The sequence below is a fragment of the Mustelus asterias genome, chromosome 2, assembly GCF_964213995.1.
Source record: "Mustelus asterias chromosome 2, sMusAst1.hap1.1, whole genome shotgun sequence".
NCBI classification, from domain to species: Eukaryota; Metazoa; Chordata; class Chondrichthyes; order Carcharhiniformes; family Triakidae; genus Mustelus; species Mustelus asterias.
The window spans coordinates 109,953,229-109,977,120 of record NC_135802.1 but is presented as its reverse complement, the minus strand read 5'-3'; the positions used below and the strand labels follow the sequence as shown (position 1 = coordinate 109,977,120).

The following is a 23,892-nucleotide window of genomic DNA, read 5'->3' as shown; positions in this document are numbered from 1 at the left end:
TTCATGCTTGCAATCAGAGTACTTTTAATGGTTGTAATTTTGTCCATTTAAAGTTTCAATGTCTATTATGTGGATCATAAAGCAGGCATTAAACTTCGCATACTGCACCCTGCTCTTCGCTACAAGAGCAAGATCTTAGCAAGGCAATGCCCTCAATGGATTAGTGCTGTCAGCAGCAGTCTGTCTCTGAAGGTTGGTACAATTCCCCAGAAGTCACCAACAGACATCATTACAATTTGACTCCAGTTAGACTTAGTGGTGCTAACTTCAAAAGGAACTGGAGAGAAGCCCACACTCTCCCATGAATGATTAACATTCACACTTGCAAACATTCAGGTGTATTTCAGAAAATATCATTCTGAAGGAGAATGGTACAGGCTTGAGATCTGTTGGCAAGAAAATCAGAACCTATTATCACTAAAACTAATCTCTGGTAATGTGAATTAAATTTGTAGGCATCACACTTTGAGCTTCAGTATGTTGCCAACTTCTAAAGTGTGGGGTTCCTAGACTTCAAAGGAAACTTCAGATTTTCGACAAAAACCCTGCTGCACAATCTTAAAATGGAGAAACTGATTTCAAAATTGGGAATGGGCAAGATATTGACTGAAAGAGAGAGGGGAAAAACGTGTGTTAGAGAGTGGGGGAGGAACACGATGAATCCTGACCGGAATTCAGTATGCTCCATGTTGGGATTCCTGCTGCTTCTAATTTACATTAATTTAATATTAACCAAATTCGTACACAGTTGCAAGACTGAGTCATATAAAATATGCAAGAGAGTGGGCCAGTGCCAGATAAAATAAAAAACCAAATGTTTTTGCACATAGGAAGAAAATGGACAACAGAAGTATGCTCAGGAGGGTGTGAAAACCAAAAGACAGTAAAATATCTGGTAGTAGGACACCACGCTGAACATGTCCAGCAACAGGCAATAAACTGAAAGGTATTGCGCAGGCCTTGTTCCACTTAAATACTGTACTTGAGTGACTTTCCAAAAAAAAATTTAAACCACCAGTGATTGAAAAAAATATCGGCCACACACAACAAATGGAATTTGAAAGGGAAAACTGATGTTCAGTCAGTGCTGAGCAACAATGAACAAACCGAATACAATTCTGCACTAAGTCAGCAGGACAAATGTGCAATTGCTGAGGGGGAAGATTTGTTCACGTAGTTCTACCTCTAGCTTTGTAAACAGTGATGCATTCTTCAATGATAATTAATTAAGAGATGTTTGTGGACAAAGAACCGCTGACCCATAAAACCTCTACGGTCTAGAGAGAGGCAATTTGGCCCATCGAGTCTGCACCAACTCTCCAAAAGAACAACCCACCCAGCACCCCTGCCTCTGGCCTAACCTCGCAACGATGTGGAGATGCCCGCGTAGGACTGGGGTAAACACAGTAAGAAGTCTCACAACACCAGGTTAAAGTCCAACAGGTTTATTTGGTAGCAAACGCCACTAGCTTTCGGAGCGCTGCTCCTTCGTCAGGTGAGTGGGAGTTCTGTTCACAAACAGCAAGACACAAACTCAATTTACAGAATAATGATTGGAATGCGAGTCTTTACAGCTAATCAAGTCTTAAAGGTACAGACAATGTGAGTGGAGAGAGCGTTAAGCACAGGTTAAAGAGATGTGTATTGTCTCCAGACAGGATAGTTAGAGAGATCTTTAACCTGTGCTTAATGCTGTCTCCACTCACATTGTCTGTACCTTTAAGACTTGGTTAGCTGTAAAGACTCTCATTCCAATCATTATTCTGTAAATTGAGTTTGTGTCTTTATATGCCCTGTTTGCTGTTTGCGAACAGATCTCCCACTCACCTGACGAAGGAGCAGCGCTCTGAAAGCCAGTGGCTTTTGCTACCAAATAAACCTGTTGGACTTTAACCTGGTGTTGTGAGACTTCTTACTGTGCTAACCTCGCAACCCCAGGCATTTACCATGGCTAATCCACCTAACCCGCACATCTTGGGACTGTGGGAGGCAACCAAAGCACTCGGAGAAAGCCCACACAGACATGGGGAGAATGTGCAAACTCTACAGGCAGTCACCTACGGTCAGAATTGAACCCCGGTCCCTGGTGCTGGGAGACAGCAGTGCTAACCAAATAGAGATTTTCTTTTTTTTAAAAAAATAAGTCACTAGAAGTAAAATAAAATCCATATCCCCTTATTCGAATTTAAAATTGGTGCGAGGAGGCGGGCAGTGCGTGCACACACGCACAAGTGATAGTGGCACGCGCGCAAGAGAGGGGTGCGTGCGCATGAAAGAGTGAAGCGTGTGCGAGGGAGAGAGACATGCAAGATGGAGGTCTGTGTAAGAGAGATTGAGGTGTGTGTGCGCAAGAGAGGCGAGAGCCTGTGAGTGCGAGCGAGATGGTGAAGAGAGCAAATATGTTCGTGTGTCAGAGAGGTAACAGGCTGCAAAGTGTCACAAAACCCAGGCTAATACAGCTAAGGGGCAATGGAGGAATTTAAGTAGGGATAGTGATTTACTTTGATGCAAACTGGATAATAGAGAATAAAAACATTTTGTTGGGTTACCTGGATAATGCGCTTGTTGGCACAGTATACAATATTTAGGGGAGGCGATGGCCTAGTGGTATTATTGCTAGACTATTACTCCAGAAACTCAGATAATACTCTGGGGACCCAGGTTCGAATCCTGCCATGGCAGATGGTGGAATTTGAATTCCATAAAAAATATCTGGAATTAAAAGTCTACCGATGACCATGAAACCACTGTCAATTGTCGGAAAGACCCAACTGGTTCACTAATGTCTTTTAGGGAAGGAAATCTGCTGTCCTTACCTGGTCTGGCCTATGTGACTCCAGAGCCACAGCAACGTGGTTGACTCAACTGCCCTCGGGCAGCTGGGGATGGCAATAAATGCTGGTCCAGCGACACCCATGTCCCACGAATGAATTTTTTAAAAAATTGCTTCTTTACTCAAGGTTGAGTAAATAGTCCAGACTTCAGAAACCATTGAACTTCAAGTACCAAAAAAAATATTGTGCTTCCTTTTGTGATGATTTTTGACTCTGAGCCGACATTTACTGGAAATTTACACCATCTGCCCACAATAATACTTTCTGAAGGACAATGGAAGACTTTCAGTCAAATGCTCAGTCATATATCATGCTGTGCAAGAAAGCGGTTCTTTTATAAAAAGGGACAATTAAATCCCTTGTGGGCTTAATCTATTTGCTATTATTTGGTTTTGGTATCTTGCTGGATTTATTAGTACTCAACACAAATAAGTCTGCCTTAGTTCAACCTGTACATGTTGGCTTTATGGGATAAAGCCCAAGCTGAAACAATAAGTCAATGGTAAATATAAACACTGCTCTGGTTAGATCAAACTCTACTCTGTCCAGTTTTGATAACTAAGACCGACACAATGCAGATAAGGACCATGAGGTCTGTGGCTTTTAGGACAAATGTCTTGGGAGAAAGCATCAAAGGAACTTTATTACTGAGGCATATCAAGAACCACAGAATTGGCTCTGCATGTATACTGCTACTGGTCCTTTTAATCCACGTGTCATAACTTCACTCAAGTTTATTGCACATAATTCTATCAAATATCTTTTGGAAATCCTTGTAACACCACACCACCACCATTGCCCTCATCAAACCCCACTAATGCCTCTTCCAGAAACTACAGTAAGTTAGTTGAACACAATTTTCCCTTAACAATATAGGTAGGCCTAGAAGGTAGGGATATGTTCGGCACAACTTGTGGGGCCGAAGGGCCTGTTTGTGCTGTAGTCTTTCTATGTTTCTAAATCCATACAAGATTTCCTTAATTAACTCACATTTGTCCACATGACTACTCATTGTTTTGAATTACTATTTCTAGAATTTTCACGACCAAAGTTAAACTGACTGGCACCACCCACTAGCCTAAGGACGACTGAAAAGTTAAGGCCAGTGCCTCTGCAATCTCCACTCTCATTTCCCTCAGTATCCTTGGATGCATCGTTTCTGCTCCTAGTGACTGCTTAGAATTCCTACAGTGCAGAAGGAGTCAACTTTTAAATACAGTCAACCTTTCTAATAGCAGCTCAACAATTTTAAATCAATCTAGTATATGAATTATCTCCTCTTTTACCATTGCCTGTGTCGCATTTTGTTCCTTGCTAAGAACAGGTGTAAGCTTTCATTTAATAGCTCAGCTATGCCCCCTGCCTCCATATGTAAATCCCTTAATCAGCCCTACTCATCTTTTTATCACCCTCTTATTATTTATAAGTCTAAAGACTTGGGATTTCCATTTATGTCTGCTGCCAATTTCATACCATACTCTCTCTTTGCTTCTGTTACTTGCTTTTTTTCACTTCCCCTCTGAACGTTCTGTATTCAGCCTGGTTCTCCATTGTGACATCTGTCATAAGCACACTTTCTTCTTCATCCTAAACTCCATGGCCTCATTTAGCAGCCCCGTTAGCCACGGGTGCAAACCTGTAATGTTTTCTAAATCTCATGGACGGCCAAATATTGGATTTGCACTAGTGAGGTCTGTTTGAGATCTTCCCCACCTCTGCCAGACTGGCATGCTCAGTGAGGGCATGAATTTGATTTCCATATATTCAAATAAATTTTAATATAATTAATGGGCTTGACACCATCGCGTCCACCATGAAGTATCCTCCCCACCGGTGGTACGACAGCACATGGGCATCAGTCACTACTGGCTTTCAATAGTGAAAACCAGTTGTGATAACCATGCCGGGAGTTGAAAGGCAAGGTTGGGCATTGCCCCATTGCAGTGCCAAGGGGGTACACGAAGAGGGCAGTACAATTAGTACAATAGGGCTCTGGCGGTGGGGGGTTTGGAGTAACCCTCCTCCATGTATGGTGGGGGGGGGGGGAGAAAAAAAGAGCTCTGCTGAATGCGGGGGACGTTGCCCCAATGTTGGCATTGTGGTTGGGGAGGGTTGGGTGCCCTTATATGCAACTTTGGGGTGCTCTTTATCTTAGAAGTTCAGCTTTATCACTGAGCTTACAATGCCCCTCCTCCTCCCCACCCCACTCCAAGCTGGCTGAGAGATCCTCGCCAGCACTTTGAAGTTGCACAAAGTGCTTTTAAATCAGGCCAGGAAAGGCACATGCGAGTTTCACACAGCTTTTCTCACTTGATCCAACATTCTGGGAAAATTGCACCCTATATCTTTGTCATCCCGGGAGCTCTGGATTGGTTTTCCTCTTCAGGGGGACATACCTTGACTGTGCCTAAGCCATCTCTTCTTTGAAGATGGCTCGTTGTTCAGGTACCTGCTTTTCACACCATACTTTGACTCCAATTTATTCAGCACAGATCCATCCTTACCCCTTTGATAATTTCTTAATTATCTGTTTGAAGTACTGCTTTAAATTCTATCATGGTGAAAAGTAAAAGCTTAAACTACAGAAAGGCAAACGATGATTAACTTGTATTGGGCTTTGTAGTAGTATGGGAAAAATAAAGGAAACAATTGGATTGTATAATCTTGGGATTTGAGAGAGAGGGGAACAGCTGCAGTTCCTTCGTGTTTGAATGAACTGGCATGGTTCAAATGGCCTTCCACAACCAAATCTCAGTCATTAGGATCATTCTCAAACACGAAAAGAGAATAAAAACAGTTGCTACCCAATGTAGCAGAGCCCAGGAATATTTTTAATCAGCAAAAATAAAAGTTTCAGCCAATTCTCATTTAGATTCTAATGCCAATGTTATATTTGTAGGAACCTCATATTTTTAGTCTTTTAATAAAAGTTAACATGCTAAAGGTTAAGATTTATTAAAATCTATTGCTGCAGAGATATATTCAAACAGTTAGGCTGATATTATCCCAGAGCAAATATATTTAATTACAAACTTGCTGAAACCAGAGGCAAAAAGAGAAAACAGAAAACTGATTTTTACCCAACTTCCTGTCCTTATTGACCTGGTTATAGAGTCCTTTCCCTCCAAATGAACCTCATTACTTTTTTGACCATTATTTTTATGGCCTGAGATTGTTACTTTAAAAAAAAATAGCTTCAAAACTAGATTTGCAATGCCAAAAATACGGAAGAACGTACGAAACAGGGAGCACAGTAGGCCATTTAGCCCTTCAAGTCTACTCTGCTATTCACCAAGACCATGGCAGATCTATCTCCATATCCCTTGGTATCCAATGACTTTTATACATAGGTCCCCAGCATTTAGAAATTATTAGCTTGGAAAAGTATACCAGCCATCACATTCTTTTTCACTGATGAATTAATAAGGTTACTAGGCTGTCAGAGAACCAGTAATCATTTCATTGTCAAAGAACAATGCTAGAACACGGTTTGTCCCGTCACTCAACTGATTAAAATCTATTTCCTTGATCTGTTTCAGATAAACCACACCCGATCTCCTTGTCACATCTACATTCTTCCCTTCACTCCAAATCAAGTATTTACCACTCTTAAAGCAGTCTTTAAAGTTAACAATTTATGATAAATTTATAATGCAACATTTGTTTCTGCATTTGGATTTTAACTCAATAGTTTATGGTTGCCCACTGCGGGCTTAATTTTCTTCTCAACAACAACCTTTGCAGTTCAAGGAGCATTCTTGTCAACTTTTGCATAGTGGCATAGTGCTCCTGTTCCATAAATATGGTTAGTTTCTAAAATGCATAACACCCAGACCTATCTCACTGTCACAATCCTCAATCTTCCAATTGCTGAACTATTCAAATAATCTGACATTTTATCTGAGGCACAAACAACACTGAAGCTAATTTCTATCATTAGATCTCAGTTTATTATTTAGTAAGTTCTGAAATATTAACTAAAATGCACTGATAAAATTGCAAAAATGATTTCATATCCATATATCAGTCAGGACGATAGGAATTGAAACAAATCTGAGCACTGTAAGAGTCAGTTCCTTTTATTGTCTTTTGCTCCCCATTACAAAAATAAAATCTGGTTAGGCCACAGCTAGAATATTGCATGAAGTTCTGGTCACCACACTTCATGAAGAATGTGAGGGTCCTTGGAAGGGTGCAGAGGAAGTTTACCAGAATAGTTTGGGGATGTGGGAGGTTGGTGACGTCAGGGTTGTTCTCCTTGGTGCACAGGAGATTTATGGAGAGATTAGGAAAAACCATTCCCATCTGCTGATTGCACAAGGACTATGGGACACGGATTTTAAAGTGTTGGGCAAGAGATACAAGGGAGATGTGAGGAAGAATTTTGCTTACACTTGAATGGTGATGAGCTGGAACTCATTGCTGACGAGGGTGGTGGTGCAGAGACAACCGATGATTTCAAAAGGAAATTGGATGGGCACTTGAAGAAAATAAACTCGCAGGGCAATGCCAATAATCAGCAAGGGAATGGATCTGACTGGATTGCTCTACTGAGAGCTGACATAGACTCTGTGGGCCAAATGGCTTCCTTCTGTGCTGTAAATGGCAATGATAAAGCACCATACCTTCAAATTCAACATTAAGAAACAGAAGCCATCTTTTCTGGCCCTCAAGAAATTCTTCCACCAGTCTCTTGATAATCCTTGGTGGCTGATTGTTTCTGGAGGAGATGTATTAACAAAGCACTGTTCATCTATAACTTATCTAAAATTCTGTTGTCTCTCTCATTCATTAGCTTGTTCCTTGCCAAGCACCAATAACTCCTTGCTCTACCAATGTACTATCTTCAAGATCCTTGTTCTCATGTACAACCTTGTCCAATCTACAACCCTGCGCTAACTCTGGCTACTGTACTCATCTGTTCCCTCAACCCCAAAGCAAAGCCTAAATCTCTCCACCATCTTACATCACATGCCATCTTAAAGCACTTTCTCAAAACATTCTGATTATCTATCAAATCTTTTCTTGTAACATCTCAATATTCCTGTTTTCCCCTGAAAAGTGCCTTAAGTTTTATGTTAATTGTGCAAGTTGTTGGTATTATTCTTCATCACATAATCACACAAGTATCATGCGCTTCATTGCAGGATGACTGAGATCTATCGGCATATGATAAAATTTTGCCGTTTAATTGGAATGGAAGAGTTTACTACGAGCAGAGTGGAAAAGCGTTCTTCATCCTGCAACAATGACAATTTCAACTTGATCCCACAGTTAGTATTGAGCCAGTGCTAAATAAAATATGGAAGACATGCTCCATGCTTAAAATCACCAGCACTTAAAACTCAATTTAAAAATACAAGCCTCAAGCGACTGAGCTAAAATTACTTCTCCAATAATCACTTTTTTAATGGTACAACTGAGTTTATAAAAAGCCAAAATCTTTTTATTTGATGTTTGGCAATTGCTTCAATTGATATTATTGAGTTTTAAGCAGTCCTTCATATTTAGAAGGATCACCAACATTTAATGAAGTGTGAAGTGGATTTTTTCCCATGGAAGAATAGTACATACAGCAGGAACTATGAAATTACATGCATCCCATTTATGAGGATTTTTACAACACACTTATCACTTAATGTTTCATCACTTGTGGGAATTAATAACTGTACTCCAGTGATGCTTAATGAACAATCCACATAAATACTATGGATATAGTTGACAACATTTTCATAGACCCACCTTAACTGAACCTGGACTTGAATATATAGTGACAGCTGGGTCTACCAGCCTAGACTCAGCATGTATCCTGCACAGCCGGCCTTTGAGCTCTGCATTCTGAGCCAAAGCCTAATAAAAGGCATTAAGGAAACACAGAGCATTAATTATTAAATGCAGACAAGCTGTACTACACAAACAGACTGAGCATGTTAACGGCTTACAGAAATTATCCCCATAAAATGTAACATTGTTCTAATCTTAATACACTCAACCACGACTTAAAAATCCATAATGCAGAACTGTGGTATGGGTTAGAAAATGCAACCTGAAAATCTTGAATTATTATTGGTGCCGTACACAATAGAAGCTGCTGACAGTGAAAACTTGCTCATAACGTTACACTTCAATATTTTACATTCTCCAAAGGTGCGTTTTTGTTTAGTCCTTCGTGATAGTGCTCGGAGAAGGCACCAGGACAAATGTGGAATGGTGCTTCACTGAAAGAGAGCATGCAGTCAGGGCTCAAGTATTACAGAGACTTGCAATTATAGAATGTCTTTAACATGCTAAAAAGTCCAAATACACTTCACAGGAACAACAAAATCTGACACAACCATATTAGGATAGGCGCAGTAAGAAGTCTCACAACACCAGTTAGAGTCCAACAGGTTTATTTGGTACCATGAGCTTTCGGAGCGCTGCTCCTTCATCAGGTAAGTCACCTGATGAAGGGGCAGCGCTCCGAAAGCTCATGCTACCAAATAAACCTGTTGGACTTTAACCTGGTGTTGAGAGACTTCTTACCTGTGCTTATCCCAGTCCAACACCGGCATCTCCGTATTAGGATACGCAACAAAGAAAAAAAGCAAAATACTGTGGATGCCAAAAGTCTTATAGCAAAAACAGAAAAGGCTGGAAACATTCAGCAGGTCTGGCAGCATCTGAGGAGAGAGAAACAGAGTTAATATTTTGAGTCTGAGACACTCCATGGGCGAGATTCTCCGGCCTTCCAGCCACATGCTTACTGCCAGGAGGTGGCGCATTGTTTGCTAGCAGCGGGATTCTCTGGTCCTGCCGCTGTCAATGGAAATTCCCATTGCTTTCACCCCAAGCCAGCGGGAAACTTGCAGGCGGGGGTGCACTGTCGGTGGGACCAGGGAATCCCGCCAGCGTGAATGGCTGGAGAATTCTGGCTCATATGTCCATATGCTCTGAAGAAGTCATACGGACTCAAAACATTGTCTCTGCTTCGCTCTCCAAACCTGCTGAGTTTTCCCAGCACTGTTTCAATTTAGGTAACAAAGTGCTTGCTCAAAAAGGCTGATATGAAGGAGTGAGAAGCAAAATACTCCAAATCTGAAATAGAAACAGAAAATGCTACAAATGTTTATGTGGAGAGAAAATCAGTGATAAACGTTTCAGTCTGATGAAAGTATTTTCTGTTTTTATTTCAGATTTAAAGGAGCATTTTTAATGTGAAAGAGCTGGAGATATGGAAATGTAGGGAGAGAATTCTGCAAATTATAGTCCGACAGCTGTTTTCAGCTACCTACTGGGAGATTGATTAAAGTCAAAGATGCAAGCAGTCAAAATTGGAGACGTGCGGAAGGATTGGGGATGAATAGAGGGATAGGCAGGAGCAAGGTCAGCCATTTTAAAATATTTTTAAAAAGAGATAGAACAGCACAAGACTACATAGTCCCTCGAGCTAGCTCCACCATTCAATACAATTATCACTGATCATCTGTCTCAAACTCCATTTTTCCGTCAATTCTTCATATCTCTTGATTCTCTGAAAGACCAAAAATCTGTTTATTCCAGTGTAAAGGTGCTCGTTCACCAGTTTAGGGAAAATACAACTTATTTATTGACAGGTTAAAACTACACAGAGGCTTGCAGTCTCATGGTTGCAATCAGCTCCTGAGATGACTGGGTACAGCAGGTTGCACTTACCAGGGTGATCCCCCACCATGTCCTCTGGTTGGTTTCCTGGGTTACGTGACCCTTACACAGATTGATCCTGAAAAGGTCAGTCACCACATCCCTCTCCCTCTAAGTCCTTTTGTACAAATGTCAATTCTCAATTTAGATAGAATATAATTAAACATTTAATACACGAATTTGATTAATAAATTAAGTCTTTCAGGGTGTTTTCGAATCCTCGAGTGGTTAACTCCTCTGTCTGGGGCGATTCCACAGGATTGCTGTCAGCAAAAACCACAATGACAGGTGCTTCTTTCAGACACAGGCAGTTCCATTCTCTTTCCATGGAGACACCAGTTGTGCCTGCCACAGGACAACCAGGTATTTCAGTTCTAAAATTATCGGCAATATTTCCTGATAGCAATCAACTCATGGCAGCCCCTGCAGCAGACTCTCCATTGTCCTCTGGAAAATTGCACATGCTGAAGACACACCAAAAGGCAGATGTGTGTGCTGGATCACCCCTTTGTGTGTTTATCATGACATAACCTTAGGAAGCATAGTCTCATGAGAATTTCAGATATGAATGACTCAGATCCAGGTTTGTATAAGGTTGACCTCCAGCCAGTCTTGCAGGTCTTCAATCTTCGGGATTGAACACTGTTCCAATTAGGCAGCTTGATTAACTGTTAGCTTGTAATCACAAACGCAGACGGTCGTGTTCAGTTTCAATACAGAAACTATTGGTGTTGACCATTCCAAGAATTGAACTGGCTGGATAATGCCCAGTTCTTCCAACTGTTTTAATTCAGTATCTACATTTTTCTCAAAGCATATGGCATTTGTCTTGCCCTAAAGAATTGAGGTATCATCTCTGGATCCACATAGATCTTCACTTGCAGGCCTTATATTTTGCCCAAGATTCACCCATATTTCTTCATCAGTTCGAGCTGTCCTCCTTCCCACACCTGGAAAATCATGGTCCAATTTAACTTGCACCAATCGAGGCTGAGAAGGCATGCTCCTTCGCCTGTCACTATGATCACTGGGATTTGGGTAGACTGTTACCAATAGCTTACATGTACCATTATAGTGGCCACGATTTTTAATCGCTTCTTCAGCACAAGTTAACTTGGCCGCAGTACTCTTCAAATTCAATGGTTGAACTCCTTCTCTCAAGCACCGATATGTATGCTCACATATCACAGAAGGTGGAAGTAGATACTGGGGCATCAGCTAAATAAACCTTCCCATTTACTTAGAGCATTACAGCAGTAGGGGCTAGCTTGCCCACTTTTATATTTAACAAGTGTGTGAATATTCAAATCATTGGCGCTGGATTCTTCCATATTGTATACTGGTGATGCGGTATTTAATCAGCTACTCGGTAGGCTGGATTCGACTCTGCACCTTGGTCTTAAATGGCTTCGCCTATGACCAAAATAAATTCCATCTCTTTATACCTGCAGGATTCAGTGGACTGACTACCTCCACAATCGGGAACATTCCACTTCAAACTTTGCTGATTGATTGCCTCTTCTAAATCATCTGGTCTTATTTGTGGCTGAACTAGTTTCCCTTCTCGAGGCAACTTCTTCAGTTTTGGCACCACTGTTGACTCAAGGTTCCAGTCCTAACTGGTGAATGGTACCATTTTGCACACATTGACATTCCTGTGCAGCTTTTTCAGTGCTTTCCATTGCCTCTTCCAACTCCATTGTTTATTTTGAAATTTATATTGACCTCTGCAACTAATCTCCTTTGAATTGCCTCATTATTCACTCTGCAGACTAATCTGCCCCATAACATTTCACTCAAGGTGACTTTAGATTTGCAATACTCTGATACGAGTTTCAATTTAGTGAAGGAAGTCACAATCATTTCACCTTGGGCTCTCCCCTTGAATTAAACTTGAATCTCTCGAGTATGATTGATGGTTTAGGTTGGAAATGTGACTTCACCAATTCTACGAGCTCAATGAATGATTTGGAGTCACCCACTCTTGGGTATGTGAGGCTGTGAATCAGATAATAAGTTTTAAGTTCCACATACACACAGGAGAATTGCCTTGCGCTTTGCCTCTTTCCTTATTTATGCACTTGGAATTAATACCCAAAGCGTGTCCAGTCCTCTGCAGAGGAGTCAAATGGATCTCTCCAAAGAGGGGCATCTTGATAAGTACTCTTTCCTCTTAACTTCAAAGTAAACTGGACACTCAGTTTGAGGATTTTTTTTATCTTAGTCGCCCAATGCAAAGATGCTCATTCACCAGTATAGGGAAAACACAACTCATTTAATTACAGGTTAAAACTATACTGAGTCTTGCAGCCTCGTGGCCGATATCAGCTCCCGAGATGGCTCGAGTACAGCAGGCTACACAGGGTGATCCCCCACCCTGTTCTCTCATTGATTTCCCGGGTCATATGACCTTAACTCTGCAGATTGATTTTCAAAAGGGACAAAAACCAAGTTTAAATATATTCAGTGATGGATCAGCTGGGGTAGAGAATTCCAAAGATTCACAACCCTTTGAGTGAATACGTTTTTCATCTCATTCCTGAACAATCAACTCCTTATCCCGAGACTATGCCCCCAGTGTTCTAGATTCCCAAGCCAGGGAATAGAACCTCCGAGTGCCTACTCTGTCAAGCTCTTTCAGGATCTTAAACGTTTCAATAAGAGCACCTCTCTTTCTTCTAAACTCAAACGTAAATGCCCAATTTATCATAGAAACCCTACAGTGCAGAAAGAGGCCATTTGGCCCATCGGGTCTGCACCGAACACAATCCCACCCAGGCCCTACCCCCATATCCCTACATATTTACCCGCTAATCCCTCTAACCTACGCATCTCAGGACACTAAGGGGCAATTTTAGCATGGCCAATCAACCTAACCCGCACATCTTTGGACTGTGGGAGGAAACCGGAGCACCTGGAGGAAACCCACGCAGACACGAGGAGAATGTGCAAACTCCACACAGAGTGACCTAAGCCGGGATTCGAACCCAGGTCCCTGGAGCTGTGAAGCAGCAGTGCTAACCACTGTGCTACCGTGCCGCCCTTTCACTCAGCCTTTCATCCACTCTTCCCAGTATCCAATCTAAGTTATGGATGATGTAACTACATGTCTTCCGAGAATATTGTCAAGAAGCAGCATGTACATGAGAAATAGGAGGGGGACCAAGACAATGCTTGACGAGCCTCATCTCTGACTAGCACATCCATCTAGTAAAGGTCCCTCCTGGGGGCATAGTGTCATTGAATTTGTCCTATAACCTTTCTGTCTTGTAAGAAAATGTCAATTAATGGAGATGATTTCTATTGTGTTACACACAAGTTTAGTGAAGATATTTGAGTGTTTTTAATACAAATTATTTTACATAGGAAGGTATATAAAATTGATGATGAAGTGTTCACATACACCGTGATAATAAAATTAATGAAGTTAAACAGAACCTGGGCGACTTGATAGATTCAATGCTTGTGTTGGAAAAATTTCAATGTTCAATTTTGAACAGTAGTAAAATAATTCTGAATTATATAGCTGAAGCAGCGGAATGCAAGGCAGAGGAAATCATGGATCAAACTGCATGGTGCTCCAGTGAGACCATAACTTGAGTATATCTTCCAGTTCTGATTGACTAGATGGAGAGATATTAAAGTGCTGGAGAGCCAGGAGGCCCTTCCATATCAAAGGTCTGGGTATGATTAAAAAGAGAGAAGTGGGCCTGTTTGGTCCAGACGGGGTGGTGGAGAGTTCTTTAAAAAATTGATATGTAAAAGGTACAATAAGAAATAAACCTCGAACACAAAAAAAATGAGTAATAGAATTTATTGCAAAACTTCACATCATCCAGAATCAATCATACCCTGACCTGGCAAATAATCCAATTGTCACCTGCCATATGCATTTTTGGGCAGTGGACTGACAGGACCCTCAATAACACTAAAAGAAACCAGATACAAAAGAATGGACTGCAACTTTCACAGTCACTGGTCATGAACACCAAATCCACCATTTGGATATCCTCGGTGCAGTGCTTGAAAATATTGGCTGCCATGTGATGTGACAATCTTAGCCACTGGAAACACTGCCCTTCTGAGGGGTCAAGGATGCTCAGCCTGTGTGTACAGTGTTAGGCGAGTAGTGCACACAGTGAACCTAATCCCTATATTGCCCATCCACCATTCCCTCCACAGCACACTTGCTGCCGATTTGATGTTTCATTCAAAGTTCTAGGGCAGCCATGACACTTCCCATCCTAGTAAGAAGTCTCACAACACCAGGTTAAAGTCCAACAGGTTTATTTGGTAGCAAAAGCCACTAGCTTTCGGAGCGCTGCTCCTTCATCAGGTAAGTGGGAGTTCTGTTCACAAACAGGGCATATAAAGACACAAACTCAATTTACAAAATAATGGTTGGAATCTGAGTCTTTACAGGTAACCAAGTCTTAAAAGGTACAGACAATGTGAGTGGAGAGAGGGTTAAGCACAGGTTAAAGAGATGTGTATTGTCTCCAGCCAGGACAGTTAGTGAGATTTTGCAAGCCCAGGCAAGTCATGGGGGTTACAGATAGTGTGACATGAACCCAAGATCCCGGTTGAGGCCGTCCTCGTGTGTACGGAACTTGGCTATCAGTCTCTGCTCAGCGACTCTGCGTTGTCGTGTATTGTGAAGGCTGCCTTGGAGAACGCTTACCCGAAGAACAGAGGCCGAATGTCCATGACCGTGAAGTGCTCCCCAACAGGAAGAGAACACTCTTGCCTGGTGATTGTCAAGTGGTGTTCATTCATCCGTTGTCATAGTGTCTACATGGTCTCCCCAATGTACCATGCCTCGAGGCATCCTTTCCTGCAGAGTATCAGGTAGACAACGTTGGCCAAGTTGCAAGTGTATGTACCGTGTACCTGGTGAATGGTGTTTTCACGTGAGATGATGGCATCCGTGTCGATGATCCGGCACGTCTTGCAGAGGTTGCTGTGGCAGGGTTGTGTGGTGTCTTGGTCACTGTTCTCCTGAAGGCTGGGTAGTTTGCAGCAGACAATGGTCTGTTTGAGGCTGTGCGGTTGTTTGAAGGCAAGGTGGCTCTCATCTCACATGAGAACACCATTCACCAGGTACGGTACATACACTTGCAACTCGGCCAATGTTGTCTATCTGATATGCTGCAGGAAAGGATGTCCCGAGGCATGGTACATTGGGGAGACCATGCAGGCGCTGCGACAATGGATGAATGAACACCGCTCAACAATCACCAGGCAAGAGTGTTCTCTTCCTGTTGGGGAACACTTCAGTGGTCATGGACATTCGGCCTCTGATCTTCGGGTAAGCGTTCTCCAAGGCGGCCTTCACGACACACGACAACGCAGAGTCGCTGAGCAGAGACTGATAGCCAAGTTCCGCACACACGAGGACGGCCTCAACCGGGATCTTGGGTTCATGTCACACTATCTGTAACCCCCACAACTTGCCTGGGCTTGCAAAATCTCACTAACTGTCCGGTCTGGAGACAATACACATCTCTTTAACCTGTGCTTAACCCTCTCTCCACTCACATTGTCTGTACCTTTAAGACTTGATTACCTGTAAAGACTCGCATTCCAACCATTATTTTGTAAATTGAGTTTGTGTCTTTATATGCCCCGTTTGTGAACAGAACTCCCACTCACCTGATGAAGGAGCAGCACTCCGAAAGCTAGTGGCTTGTGCTACCAAATAAACCTGTTGGACTTTAACCTGGTGCTGAGACTTCTTACTGTGTTTACCCCAGTCCAACGCCAGCATCTCCACATCATGACTTCCCATCCTGACATCCTCTGTCAAAGTCTCCAAACCATTTTGCAGAGGAGACTAAGAAAATGCTGAGCCCTTCTTCATATTGGGACACATGACATTTAATTATCCCTACAAAGTGCCACCCAATCTGTCCCCAATTTAATGTTGAGTTGTCCAAACACTGGGAAATCTCAACACGCTCACTTATACTCATGAATCTACCTCTTTAGACTCTTCAGAACCTATTACTCACACTCAAATCATAGCAAGTTATAAAATACCGTGGCTGCAAAAGCAGGTCAGAGGCTGTGATTTCTACAGCAAGTAAGTCACCTCTCGACTCCCCAAAACCTGTCCATCTATAATGGTACAGGTAATACTCTCCAATTGCCTCGATGACTGCAGTTCCAACAACACTAAAGAAACACATCATCATCCAACAGAAAGCAGTCTGCTTGACTGGCAGCCCATCCAGCACCTTCAACATTCACTTCTCCACCACTGACACAGTGGCAACAGGGCACAAGATGCACTGCAGCAACTCACCAAGGTTTCTTCGACAGCAACTTCCAAACCCGCAAATTCTACCACTGAGGACAGGGTAGCAGATGAATGGGAACACCACCACCTGCAAATTCCCCTCCTAGCCCCACACGACCCCAACTTGGAACTGTATCGCCATATCATGACTGTCGCTGGGTCAAAATCCTGGAACTACTTCCCTAACAGCACTGTCGGCATACCACACCACAGGATCTGCAGTGGTTCAAGATTTTGGGATACAAAATACAAAATGTATCAATGACAAAATGAAGAGGTTTGGAGCCTCTGAAGAGAACATAGTTTGACTTCAGGAAGATACATATAGGTTACAAAGTTTAGCATTTTAATGTGGAGAAATGCAAAACAATATATTTTAATAAAATGATCAGAAATAGACAGAATGGTAAAAATTTATGAACAGAAGAGCCACTTAGCTCAGATGGACAAGTTGATAATGTTGCATAAAACAAAACCATATTTAGCACAAGTATGATCATATTTCCAGGCATCACACTTGTAGAACAAATTACCATTTGCTTTTTTAAAAAGCCAGCTGTTGATCCTCAATACGAAAGTTACAAGCAGTTACCTTACTAACTGCAGGAGTTTTCTAAGTACATAAAGCTGCTACAATTGCTTAAGAGCAGTGATATTAAAAATAGACTAAGTCAGCAGCTTGGTGTCATGACGGTGTTCCAGTCTACCAGTGAACATCAACAAAAATAATTCAATATATTATATTGGAAATCATTTTGAACTCCAAATGAATTTAACATACACTCAGAACAAAAAGAGTTTATGTAATACATTTTAAAAGTTGAGAAAATAAGGCAGGTTAGTCAAAGAAAAAATTTGCATTCATCATATATCTGAAAAACATCTCAAAGAACTTCACACAAGCTAATTTTTAAATTGCAAACTATGAAACAAATGGAACGCGAGACATAAAAGAAGAAAGGAACATTGGCCAAGATGGCAACTCTTCTTTGAAAAAAGTCACAGAATTGTTTAATGTTCAACTGGAGCAGGTCATCAGTTCAACATCACATCACTATTTCAGATAATGAGTACACTATCCCTACTGTAACGGAGTGTCAAAAATCAAATCTCTTCCCATTCCCAAGAATGCTGCTATGAATTCAACCAAACACTTGTCTCATCATGAGGGAGATGGTGGCATATTGGTCATGCTACTAGACTAGTAATATAGAGGTCCAGGCTAATACTCTGGGAACAAGGGCCCAAATTGCACCTTCCATTAACAAAGTCCAGGTTGGAAACTAGCCACAGTAATGGTGACCATGAAACTATCACCACAAAAACTCATTTGGTGCAACATCTTTGAAGGAATATCCTTACCTGGTCTAGCCTAAAGGTGACTCTAGATCCACAGCAATGTGATCGACTCTTAACTGTCCTCTGAAATGGCCTAGCATACCACTCGGTCCAAGGGCAAGTAGGGATGAGCAACAAATGCTGGCCTTGCTAGTATCACCCACATCCCATGAAAGAATAAAAATAAAAGAAACAATCCTTTTCGCAGTTACCCGAGAAACCAATCATGGCTGATGTATAGACAACAAACTTATAAATGGACTGGGGTGAAACTGCTCCACTTGAAATATTCAAAACAGAAAATCCTTTGAAACATTAAGTTTGTTAACAAAAAGTTAATTCAAATTATTTTTAAGTAGCAAAATGGTGAGAATTTATTCAGTTCACCAACTATAAGCTTGCTATTTGCCAAAATTAATTTCAACCTCAGGCATACAACTATAGCTAAAATTGCAAATCAGCGTCACAACTATATTGTTTTGGAATGCTTCAAATCTAATCGAATGCATTGTCTCTGAACTTACCGAGGCTAAGGCAGTCTTCAGGCCAATGATCTGTGGAGATGGCGAGTGGCAAACATCATGTTCTGATATGAACTGTTTGAATTTTTCCTTTTCAATTACCAATGAATTGAACACCGACTTCAAGGCAGAGTGAACTATCAAATAAGAAAGTTATCAAGTAACTACACAGAATTGGACTGCAGGAAACGCAGAACATGTAGTTGTACTTAAATCAGTTTTCAAATAATGATACTATGTTTTTACATGGAACCCAAGGTTGCAATCTAATTTGTAGATTCAGAGGATTCACATCCTCTTGGAAGGGTGTGAATGCATTGGAGTGTGTGAAGGGGTTTACAAGAATTGTTTCACAGATGAGAAACTTCAGTTATGAATATGGATTAGAGAAATTGGGCTTGTTCTCCTTGGAGAGGAGAGGCTAAGAGGAGATTTGATAGAGGTGCTCAAAATCATGAGGCGGCTGGACAGAGTAGATGGGGAAAAACTGTTCCTGCTTGTAAAAGGATCGAGAAGAAAAGGGCACAGATTTAAAGTGATTTGCAAAAGAAGCAAACGTGATGAGAAAAATATCTTTGGGTCCAGGTCTGGAGTGCACTACTTGGCAGTATGGTGGGGTTAGGTTCAAGGCGAGGCATCCAAAAGGAGATTTGATGATTATTTGAATAAAAAACAAATGTGTAGGGGTTCTGGGAAAAGGCAGGAGAATGGCACTATGTCAATGCTCAGATGGAGAGCAGACACGATGGGCTGAATGGCCTTCTATTGTATCGTAACAATTATGCAACTCCAGAGAACAAAAGAATGAAAACTTGAGTGGGTCTTAGTGGAGCTTGTACTGGAGGGCACAACTGCAGCCTCAGCCTCTCCTTTGCTTAAATATAAAGATTTAGCAAGTGGGTGCTTCAGAGGAGCACACATTCAATAATGTAAATCTTTATCAACTGAATGCATATATTAACTGTTCATAAAATTCCTATCTGATGCAAAACAACTTGTAAATTAGGGTGTTAATTTTATATCATTTTGTTTCTAGATAAATCTGCAGCTTACAGGAAGTAATCTGCTATAGGATTGATTCAACAAGAAATTCCCAGTGCTGAACACCATGCCAGGAATGTATATTGGAAACTGGGTGAAGAATTCAGAAGTTATCATAGGACAGAATTATCGAACAGATATCCAGCAGGCCTCTTGACTTTCATACACAAACTCCAAATGTATCTTCCCACTGAGAAATGTTCTGCAACTCAATTTTATAAAACCTCTGCTTACATATATAAATAATAAATGATCATTGGAGCTGTACCAAATATTAAGAGTGTCTTTGGTTCCCCAATAGAGTGCAAACAGTAGTTGCCTCATTATTTGATAGCGCATAATATGTAAATGCAGTCACAACCCACATCATAGCTTATTAACATAGACTACAAACAGCAGTGGCTTTTGTGGACTAGTTTGCAGGGAATGCTACATTGTGGAAGGACAGTTTATTATCGAAAACATCTAGACTATTATGCGGCAAAACCAGCAGCACCTATTAAAAACCATGCTCATCAACCACACGTTTCTGCACAACTCTGAGCAAATTAGCCGACCTTGACCACTGAATAACAATTTCCCCCACGACTCAGACTTGAGACCATCACTTTTTTATATTAACATTAGTGGCACTCCACTGACTCAGTAAAGGAAGTCTGCATATGAGGTAACCCTGTGATAACCATCCAAGTGAGAACCTTAACCCAAGTGGATCACGTGCATTCACAAGACTTCAAATATTTGGATTATTGGTGGATTTGTTTAGATGCTTGTTTTCACACTTCATTTGTACAGTGCTACCTTCTGTGACATCAAGTTCAGACAAGAGAACCTCCCTGATTGCCATGGAGTGGGTTCCAGGTCACAGTGTCACATATCACCAACATCTGATAAAACTGAAATCAAGAGGAAGACTAGAATCAATTTACTCACCACTTATCTGGGACCAGCTGGGAAGGAAAGGCTCAAACTCTGCTGAAGCCACGCTGGCCCTTGTTTTCGCAGTAATTGGATACTGCACACCAGCACGGGCAGGAAGTGCGCAGACAAATCTCAGGGGCATGTAATTGAACACTACTATGAGAACTATCACAAGTACTGAAATCAACACCGAACTGTTTGCCTCACTGTCTCACACAGTTCTTGCTAACACCTCTCAGAAGAGAAGCAGCAATAATCAGAAAACAACCAGGTCTGAAGAAATTCAGATCCGCCATTAATGAAGGTATCCAGAAGCTCATAAGATGCAAGTCTTGGGATACCTTTCTAGTTAAGAGTCAAAACTCCGAAAACCTCAGAACTCTCATTTGAAGGCAATTAAGTGATGGTGAAGTGGAAACCAGCCAGGTTAAGAATCAACCACCTATTCCATTTAAATAACTACATCAGAACTTACATGGCCACTACAAAAACCGTTGTCCAAAGAGGAGAAGAGGCTGGTGTGAGATTGCGGGAAGACTACCTACATCATTGAACATCTCATCAACCACTGTTTGCCAAGATCCTTTCCTGAAGGAAAAGCTCCGTGTCACAAAAAAGCATTGGGCAAGGCAAACTTGAATGCTGAAAGAAGTTTAACAACACCAGGTTAAAGTCCAACAGGTTTAACCTGGTGTTGTTAAACTCCTCACTGTGTTTACCCCAGTCTAACGCCGGCATCTCCACATCGTAACTTGAATACTGACAGACGTTTCATGCTTTTTCTCCACCAAGTTAACTGCTATGTTGCACAGAAAATCTGATCCAATCCATGTAAAATGCCATTCAGTCTGTTGTTTTCCTGTCACTTCTCTTTCCACTATTTTGCAACAAAGACATCTGGCATTTTTAAAACCAACAGTACATATTCCAGTAATGAACCTCAGATTTAATCTGATTTGAGGTATTTCTAAGTCATTGCACCATCCGGGCAATGTTGTCTCTTTTTATGGTTATCTGTTCAGTTCAAAACTGGGACAAGCGTTCTGAGAGGAGCACTTAGACTCGAGACAACAAGTCATTGATTCCCCATCATATATTTTAATCATACTTTGAGACCAAATTAGATGGAGAACAAAATTCAGCCAGTCAAATCACCGCACCGAGCAGACTTTTCCCTGTCCTAGATTGGCAAGTTAGTGGGGGACGGCAAAAAATAGTAGGAAGCTGGGCCAAGATTACTCCTCAATGCATTCCCACCACTTGGGAGGTTTCGGAGGTGGGCCAGCAGGTGGATTAGCTGCATGTCCGACAAAGATAGGCAGCAAGTGGAACCCACTAAGGCCTCAATTAGGAGCAGCATTGGCAGCTGGTTGATAGCACCAGAACAGACCCTGCCACATGCCAACTACTTGGAGGCGACCTCCCAGCAGTTCAGGGAGTCATTGGAGCCAGACGGCGCACCCTGCTTGGCCTCTATGAATTTTTATTTTTAATTAAACTCTCTGGGGGCACTTTCATACTGATCTCTGACTTACCTCAGGAGTTACCTCGTCTACCAGTGGGTCTGTCAAGGTTTCAAAGCTGCTGACAATCTGATGAGACTAGCAGCATTGGGAGGTCACCTGCTATCTTAAATCAGACAGCGAGCTCGAAGGTAGGCAATTAGGAGACCAGCTCTGGACCAGCTCCCTTCGTCTAGCTCCTGATAAAAGTGGACTCAAGATCCCTATTCGGTCTCTACGTTGGGGTTCCAAAGTCCACAGTAACATTCCATCCACTGTCAAAACTGATGCAACTCGAATGAAATCTCATCAAGTCCATCCTTCTCCTGTCTCTTCCCCCTTCACCATTTTGCAATAGAGACATGTGGCACTTACAAAACCAACAGTATGTATTCCAGTGATAAGCATCTGATTTAATTCAGTCCCAGGTTAGTTCTAAGCTATTGCTTCATCTGGGCAATACTACGTCTTCAAATTATACCAACCACTACTTGGACCCATCTTACAAAATAAATTTGTATTATCATGGTGTAAACCTATCAGAATGTAGCATTAACTTTCATTTCTGTATGATAAAATGTATCTTGGTAAAATGTGTAACAGATCAGTATCTTGTCGGTTTTTTTTAAGAAACACATGGTCTTTTTACTGGTGCTGGTGATCTAATGTATGAACGAAAGAGTCATTTTCACATTTTAACATCATGCAATTACAGAAAGCCATTACTACCTTCTTGGGCAATGTGGCAGAAATCTTCCTGCAGCTTTGAATAATCTGAAGGCAGGTCTGAACCATCTGAAAAAGGTTTTGTATCTGCAGTAAACACCTCAGAAAGGTTAGGATTTGATGCATGCAGTCGCATTGGACTGGCAGAAATGGAAGGAACCTAATGAAAAACAAGAAAAAGTAATGACCTCTCACTGAAAGCATTTTGGTTATGACTTTTCTTCAGAACTTGAAGATCAGCTTTATGGAGCTGGAAACATCAACTCTCAGTGGAATTCTCCCATTTTGAGACTAAGTGTTGTGGTGGAGGGAGGCAGGAAAACACACCAAATCTTCCAGCCCTGACCTCATTAATTATGCACCCAGGTTTTTGACACCACACTCAGTGGTGGAGCAGGCCTGGATGGTGCATATTCCACTGTTGTGTCTGGGTGCCATATTGAAAAGGCGCCCCAACATCAATGGCCCACAATAGAAGAACAAACATGGAGTGTGTGAAACTGAAGGTAGATCTCCAGGAGCAGGCACAGACCAGATGATGGACCTCCTGAGAATGAAGATACACCTCCTGAAAAGGTTGAGGTTGAAAGATGGACCCCCTCCAGGACACAGAATCTGGAAGAACCACCTGTAGATGAACCCCCGACCCGCTGCAGTGGTGTTCTGGAGGCCAGGTATGGTTACTCGCCAGTATTGCGGAGCATCTGATATGGGAATGATCTGGCCTTCATCTGCATCCCATTAACGGGATGCAAATGAAGCTCCCGCCAGCCTCTGGTGGATTTTATAAAATATATAACGTAGCTCAATCTCAGTCAAAGTTCCAACACTTAGAATGGGTTTAAGCATTGAAATAGACACATGGGCAGTAACAACATACAAATAAGTCCTATGCAGCAATGCTAGGTCACTGTTTTGAATAACAATTATCACAGAATAACTGAGATCGTGCACGCTTGTGGTGGTGGGTGGGATGGGAATAGAAAGTTAAACTTCAACATAATTAACCCAATACAGAGGCATGTAGACTGAAAAGTGATTTTATTTAT

General features: G+C 41.7%; 1 protein-coding gene across 2 annotated transcripts in view; it reads right to left on the bottom strand.

Moving 5' to 3' along the window:
* osbpl3b (oxysterol binding protein-like 3b) overlaps positions 1 to 23,892 on the bottom strand; it is a 204,087-nt gene that overhangs the window by 82,155 nt on the left and 98,040 nt on the right. The window contains exons 11-13 of one of the 2 annotated variants that reach the window (XM_078240221.1): positions 22,847 to 23,003; positions 18,657 to 18,790; positions 8,577 to 8,684 (exon numbers count right to left, since the gene is read on the bottom strand). In XM_078240221.1, the coding sequence (XP_078096347.1) occupies positions 8,577 to 8,684; positions 18,657 to 18,790; positions 22,847 to 23,003 (399 nt within the window). The remainder of the gene's footprint in view (positions 1 to 8,576; positions 8,685 to 18,656; positions 18,791 to 22,846; positions 23,004 to 23,892) is intronic. The other variant, XM_078240230.1, reaches the window with a different exon arrangement.